This window comes from Marmota marmota, unplaced genomic scaffold (genome assembly GCF_001458135.2).
Source record: "Marmota marmota marmota unplaced genomic scaffold, marMar, whole genome shotgun sequence".
NCBI classification, from domain to species: domain Eukaryota; kingdom Metazoa; phylum Chordata; class Mammalia; order Rodentia; family Sciuridae; genus Marmota; species Marmota marmota.
This window is the reverse complement of record NW_026000142.1, coordinates 131723-139094: the sequence shown is the minus strand read 5'-3', so window position 1 is coordinate 139094 and position 7372 is coordinate 131723. Positions and strand designations below refer to the sequence as shown.

At 40.9% G+C, this 7372-nt stretch overlaps 1 protein-coding gene and 1 long non-coding RNA gene across 3 annotated transcripts in view; one reads left to right on the top strand and one right to left on the bottom strand.

Moving 5' to 3' along the window:
* Positions 1-3993, top strand: part of LOC125611358 — an 8990-nt gene extending 4997 nt beyond the window's left edge. The window contains exon 3 of the long non-coding RNA XR_007341516.1: positions 3983-3993. This is a non-coding gene — a long non-coding RNA (uncharacterized LOC125611358). The remainder of the gene's footprint in view (positions 1-3982) is intronic.
* Positions 1-7319, bottom strand: part of Pon1 (paraoxonase 1) — a 26155-nt gene extending 18836 nt beyond the window's left edge. For both annotated transcript variants that reach the window (XM_015488224.2, XM_015488225.2), the window contains exons 1-2: positions 7217-7319; positions 1184-1254 (exon numbers count right to left, since the gene is read on the bottom strand). In XM_015488224.2, the coding sequence (XP_015343710.1) occupies positions 1184-1254; positions 7217-7290 (145 nt within the window). In that variant the 5' untranslated portion in view covers positions 7291-7319. The remainder of the gene's footprint in view (positions 1-1183; positions 1255-7216) is intronic.
* Between the last annotated feature and the right edge of the window lie 53 nt (positions 7320-7372).

Sequence of the window (7372 nt, the reverse complement as noted above, 5' to 3'; positions counted from 1 at the left end):
ATTTGGCATTTGTTTTTTAGGGATTGGCTAGCTTCACTTAGCATAATCTGCTCTAATGCCATCCATTTCCCTGCAAATTCTATGATTTTGTCATTTTTTAATGCAGAGTAATACTCCATTGTGTATAAATGCCACATTTTTTTTATCCATTCGTCTATTGAAGGGCACGATTGAGAATATGCAGTTGCAATTAATATGTCAATAAAATGTGACTCCCTTCAAATTTGTCATGCTCTCAATAGACGTAAAATTTTCAAATTTTAATTAATCTAGGGACAAACAAACTACTTGTTTTTGTATTCATACTTTTAACAGAGATGTATGCTTTTCAAATGCCTTGTGATATATGATATTAATAACATATTTTTCTAGAAAAATATTGTGCCCTCAGATATCTGGCCAAGTTTAATGATACTAACTGAATGAGTGTTCTGGCATTGCCTTCTGAACTGTAGTCAACTGAGATAAATAATTCTAAAAAACAAACAAAAACACCACCCACCCAAAACAATAACCAAAACGTGAATTAAGCAAACTGTCCTCAAATAAAAAAGCCGGTTGGTTGAAACCAGATGAGGCGTTGAGCTCTGGGACACTCTGTGGGTCGCTTTCTCCTGGCTCTCTCTTTTTGCTGGCAAGCTGGCCTCCCACAATGGAGGCCAATAATTGCTTTCCCAGCTTCCTTTGCACCTAGGGCCCCAGCCTGTCCTTCAGCTCTGACTAATGAGATCTAAGGGGAAATCTACTGAGAGGTTCTGGGGAAATTTTCCTTTCCAACTTTAAAAGAGATACATGAGGAGAAAAGCCTCATGGTAATTACCAAGGCCTGTGAGAGCTTAAAAAAATATATATACATTCTCTACTCACTTTGTCTTCCTCTTCTTTCCTTCTTTTGTTTTCTGCTCAGGTTATATTACCATGAAATCATACATGGCTCTGACTATTGTTTCTGCTCTATTGACCAAACAAAAACAAACAATCAAAACGGCCAACACATTGGCAATATGTTGGGGAAGACAAAAGTCAAAAGACATGGTATTCCGTAATTAACTACTGACTTAATAAAAATCTCCTGGGTCAATAATGTTTTTTGAACAAAATTAAACAGGCATACGGACAAAATAAATAGCAAGATGATATACTAGCAGTTCAAATGAGACACCTTCTCTTCTCACATACATACCGACTCCTTTAACAAAATTACAGTTGGGAAGTTCCACAGGTTTCACTTCACGGAAAGCATTAAGTCGTTCTCTAGGAGGGAGAAAGGAATGAACAGATGAAACTCTCAGAATTAAACTACAGTCCACAAAGTTCTTCTTAACTGCTCTTCGTCTTGGAGGCAATCCCAGAGTCAGCGGTCCCCAACACCCATAATTCTACCATGCAAGGTCAGAGCAGTGGGGAGCGTGGGATACAACATTTAGTTGGGTAAGGGCTCCTATGTGCAGAGATGGACAGATATACAAAGGGGATATATAGTGTCTGCTTCATGCACTTTTGTAGGAACAGGAACTATTTTAATTGTGTAAGAAATACAAGGTGGATAGTTGGGGTCAAATGGCAACATGGTTCCAATTTCACCCATGATATTTTAGAACAATTGACAGGTTTCCTATCCATTTGCCCAGCCTGGTTTCACAGCTTGGACTGTGCATCTGCTTTCAGACTAATACTTGAAAAATGTAGGTGTATCTAAAGGCTTTGTCACTTCATAAAATCATACCCAAGTCCAGCCTATAAAAAAGCATTTCTCTCTCTCTCTCTCTCTCTCTCTCTCACACACACACACACACACACACACACACACACACACAAGCCTGCATGTATGAAAATGCACACATTTACACACAAACAACTTATTAAATACAAGCACATAAAAATCATAGGGGAATATTTGAATGAAGGACAAAGGAAACATGAACAGATGCTAGAACAAAGCACCAGCAGCCTGCCTACACATAGCAAAGATATGAATGAGACATTTGAAAAAATTGGACCATGACATTAGCACAGCCAAGAGATTAATATATATATGAACAAATGATATCATATAGTCACAGTCTCACAGGGTGATGGGCTGGAGGTGACCAGACACTTTGGGTAAAATTCTTATCAACATGATACAGAATGTAAGAATTTGAGGGCAATTGATCTTTCATTTGTTCATTAAGAAAAAAATTTTAGATGTTCCTATTATCATGCCATTGACTATCAACTCTACCCACCTGCTAAGATTGTCTGGCCTAATAGGCTAGGAAGGGAGCCCATAAATCCACTGTGTAAAAGCACCACAGTTCTTTTTTTAAATATTTATTTATTTTATTTTATTTTTTTAGTTATCAGCGGACACAACATCTTTGTATGACACAACATCTTTGTTTGTATGTGGTGCTGAGGATCGAACCCGGGACGCACGCATGCCAGGCGAGTGCGCTACCGCTTGAGCCACATCCCCAGCCCACCACAGTTCTTTGGATGCACAATTGGTAGAGAACCAGTAGGCCAGGTGCTAGAGATACAGAGATGAACAAATAGGAGAGATAGTTTGGCCTGCTAAGAGACTGTGGCTCCCTGAGCGATAGACATGAAATTAGAAAACAGACTTCAAAGAGAAGTTGGGATCTGCCCTATGACCTAGGAAACTAAAAAGGAAATCAGAACTGGTCACAGTGGAGCTTGCCTACAGTCCCAGCTACTTGAAGGCTGAAGTGGGTGGATCACTTGAGCCAGAAGTTTGAGTCCAGCCTAGGCAACATAGCAAGACCCAGTCTTTAAAAAAAAAAAAAAAAACCCCAGAAATCCCATGTCATAATCACAAAAGTTTGCAATAAAGGGAAAGTTAAAATTTATAATAGAGTAGGGGCTTACAAACTTTGCAGATTTAGAATTGTATTAAGAAAGCATTTTACATGATACAAACATGCATGTGTGCGCATGCTCTGACACACACACACACACACACACACACACACTCCTAAACCAAGTATCTCAAAATGATACTTACCCTAATCTATGTATGCATTCTTAACTTTTCTACTCAAATCTACTTCATTTATTTAAAAATGTTGATCATGATCTACTACACTGATTTTGAGAGCTGTCACTATGAAAGACACTAGTCTGGGGGAAACATAATGAATATTCATGGAGTGCCGCCAAGGAACCCCAATGATGATGGTAGGGTTCAAGAGGTTAAGGGTTAAAGTCATACCAAGGACAACACAGAGAGTGACATAGGAGGAGGGATCCAAGGATATGAATTTGTTGAATAGGCCAAAACTTGTGAAAAAAGCTCAAGATAGCCAAATTAACTTAAAAAAAAAAAAAGACTTAAAACCACATAGGAAGGAATAAGCAGGCTGCCTGGTTCACAAGGTTTGTTAACTGTGATTGGTTCACTGAGTATGGAGAAAGGTAGACCTGTTCAGCTATTTTTCTAGTTCAGGCTTCCCTCCCCCACCCCGCAGATGCTCTCTAGCTTGGAAATGGCAATAATCACAGTTAGCAGGAGCCCACAGTAGGCAAGGAGGTGTTAAACCTGTTCCCAGTTGCCTTGGGCTCCAATTTGTGGCCCAAACGAGTCATATCACAACAGGATATCACTGACACCATAGTTCAGATGCTGTGCATACCCTCATTCAACCTGCAAACACCTCCCTAAGGGGTTGTTTTCCTGGGTTACAGATGACTAACATCAGTGGCTTTCCAATACCATATAGTTATGGAATGTCTAAACTGGGATTGGAATGCAAGTACAAATGCAAATCTACACTCAACCCCCTAACAAGGCAAAATTTACAAATAACAATAATAAACAGCTGGAAGAAGCCCGTTGAGGTTCATTTGGCCTGTGTCACTGTAATTTAACTCATGTTGTTCTATCTTTTTCTCAAATTATCAGGAAATATCTTGATTAAGTCCAAATGTTCCAGGTCAAAGAGATAAAGTTCAATACTGAGATATGTCCTTGATTCACAAGCCTCTGAACTCTGTCTAGAAAGCACACAACCTTTACTGTGAACTATTCAGTGCAAATATACCCTGGCTTCCAGCCAAAGAAAGCAGGAGTTTTCCTTGTGCATTAAGAAACCCAATCTGGAACTCAGGCCAGTCACCCTTAGCTGTCAATTTTCTGTAGCTTCACGGCACACTCTCTGTTCATTCAATAATTCCATTTTAAGACCTACTATGCACCAAGCCCTGTGCTAAGAGCTCTCACACACATACTTCCTCATTTAATCTCCTTAGCCACGTTTGAGACAAAGATTTGTGTTTTCCTTGTTTTATAGGTAAGAAAACTGAGGTACAGAGAAGCTAAGTCATTTACATGTCATTGCTTTGCTTAAAAGAGCAGAGTTGGGATTTGGAATTAGGTGACATGATACCTAGGACTCTGTTCCCTATATCCCTTTCATACCCCTTTTCATTTGCTCACTCTTTTCCCTCCATCCAAGGAGGCCCTTTACTTCCTTATCTATGGGGACACCCAGGATCCTCATAACTTTCTACAGCTTCTTCTATGACAGGATTAGTAACTCCTAAGTTTATGCTCATGAACCTTCACCTTCATATCTCTCAAGTCTCTCGCTCTGTTGCTTTACAGTTATCAGTTTCTGGTCTTGTTGCTCCCCATCCACTCTGAAATCAGTGAGCAAATGCTTTATCATATTGATTTCTATGACTTCCAGCACAATGCAGCACTTTGCAAGTGGGAGGGGTTGGCAGATGTCCACTGAATTGTTTTGTGGCATTGCTAGGCTAGAACATCAGATGGAGAAAATGCTGTGGATGCATTGATAGGGGAGACTGGAGGGTTTGGTAGGTTATTTATCCTTAGCCTAGGGTTTCAATGAGGTAAGGTAATATTCAGGTATCATTCATTGGATTTCCTAAGTGAATTTTTGAAATCATATATGACAAGTATAAAAGCTAACAATTATAGGGCACTTATTTTTAAAAATATTTGTTTAGTTATAAGTGGACACAATACCTTTATTTTATTTTTATGTGGTGCTGAGGATCAAACCCAGTGACTCACGTATGCTAGGCAAGCACTCTACCTCTGAGCCGCAACTCCAGACCCTATAGGGCACTTATTAAGCAGCAGATTTTATATATATGCTACTGCAATGTGGGTTATTATTCCATAATTTTCAGGTGAAGAAAAAGGCTCAAATTTTCTTGGTGTAAAGTGGTAAAGTGGCTTGAAAGTTGGAGAAAGGAGGTCTGACTCAGGGTCACCACCCTCTATCCACACAGTGTGTTGCCTGTAACAAGCCTGAGTGGCAGAAATGCATTGAAAGATTCATGCTAGCTTTGTGGATTCCTTCTAAATAAAGGAAACAGTGGATTCATGCATCATGATGAATCATTTAGGAATGAGCGCCTCCAGGACCTGCACACGAGGGGTACTATTTCTGTCTTGTACTAGGCATTTCCTGGGCTTGTGCAGTATGTACCTCTCAAAGTTATATGCAGCTGACTACAATGACGGGTTAGGGATTCGTGCCCCAGAGGAGCATTCTCAATTTCTTCTTCTGAGAGCTCCCACCTCAGAAGCTCAAGAAATCCCTGCAGGCATCCCTTGTATGCTTCCACAAGTTTCCCCCTGTATAATTTCTTGTGAGTCCCTCCCGCTCCCCAACACACACAAACATATAGCCATCTCTGAATTTTAAAGGTTGTGCCTTTCTGCGAGTTTGGCTTGCTCCTGATGAAGGCTTCAGGACATCATTGCTTCCATTTTCTATGTTGGGCAGATTCATGATTTTTCTGGAGACTCAGGTACCTTATCTCTAAAATGAGGATAAAGGTCATTTATTGATTGTCCAGGATCTCTTGCTCTGGTTCTAGCATGGACAATGACAAAATATGAAGAGAAGTGCATAAAAATCTCCTGGGAGTTCGTTAAGTAACGCTGATCAGATTCAATAGTATAAGGGAAGAGGGCACTGAGATTCTGCACATTCAGGAACTCCTAGTTACCACCCATGCAGCTAGCCCATAGACCCTTCTGAGTAGCAAGGCTTTAGGACCATCTGGAGAGAAGTGCAGTCTCCTTTTTTCCCCTGACTGGACTACTCCAGGAAGCTCGGTACCCACTCTATATCTCTCTGCATAAACCCATTGGCAGCAAACAGTACCGTGATCAATGAAAATTCACATGCTAATTTTTACATCATCTAAAAGCCTGAACTACTAATTACACTTTTTTCAAATACTTTTCTAATATTTTGTGATTTCAAAAATAGCAGTAATTAGAAGAAAATTCCACAATAATTCATAAAAACCTATTCTGAATGTAAGCTTCTATGTATTAGTCTGTAAGGTGATAAGATATTTTAAAAATCCAAAAGATTCCATTATATTAATGTTTTACTTCAGAGTAAATAAGACTTATTTGACTAAGCCTCTGGGAGTAGGATGATCTGTAAACTTTGAACACCTGCAAAAATTTACCATCCTCCATAGCACCTTAATGCCTTATTAAATAAAGAGAAGCAGGGAACTCACATTTATTGAATAGCTACTATGTCCCAAGCTCAGTGTTAGTTGCTTCCTATAGGAGTGTGTATTATCAATTTCAATTTATTGAAGCAGCTGAGATTTAGAGATGTGAAGTGATTTGTTCAAGTTCTCATATTCAGAGGGAAGAGCTAGAACCTAGGACATCAATTGCAGCATCATGGTTCTCTCCTCCCTGCCTGGCACCCACTGGAGCAGGTGGACCACTTCAGGGAGCATCTGCTCCTACCTACCTAGGTCCGCGTGCAGATTGTCCCCCTCCACGTGGCTTCCAGTTGAGATTCTCCGTGGCCAGAAGCTTTGTGCTGTGACCAGGCAGCCACCACGGGGGGGTGTCCTTTCCCTAATTCATGAAACACCAACCCTTATCCCCCTCCACCCTTTTTTTAAAAGCCAGGTTGAGAAGTCAATCTGTAGCCAAAGCACGCAGATCTTCATGACACTGACAACTTGACCCACTCACCACTGCCAATGACTTGTCCCATCTCTCAGACCATGAGCAAGGGTATGTTTACAAGTGGCACATGATAGCTGGACAAACATTGATGAAACCTCTGTAGGACATGTATCCAGCCCAGGTCTGTATTTTCTGTTAAGAGCCTGGACCCTACTTTGGGAATGGGGGTGTTACTACACTGGGGTTTAGGGGAGGGACAAGGGTTGCAGCCCTCACCACGACCCAACTTACTCGTAAGAAGACCGGTGATCTCTGAAAAGCGCCAGTCCCAGCCCCATGAGGGTGAGCACCGTCAGCTTCGCCATGGCTCTGGACAGACTAACGGACAGATGGACTTATGCACGGACCGAGCCAGGTTCGGACAGGACCGGGATTGGCCGGTCGCGC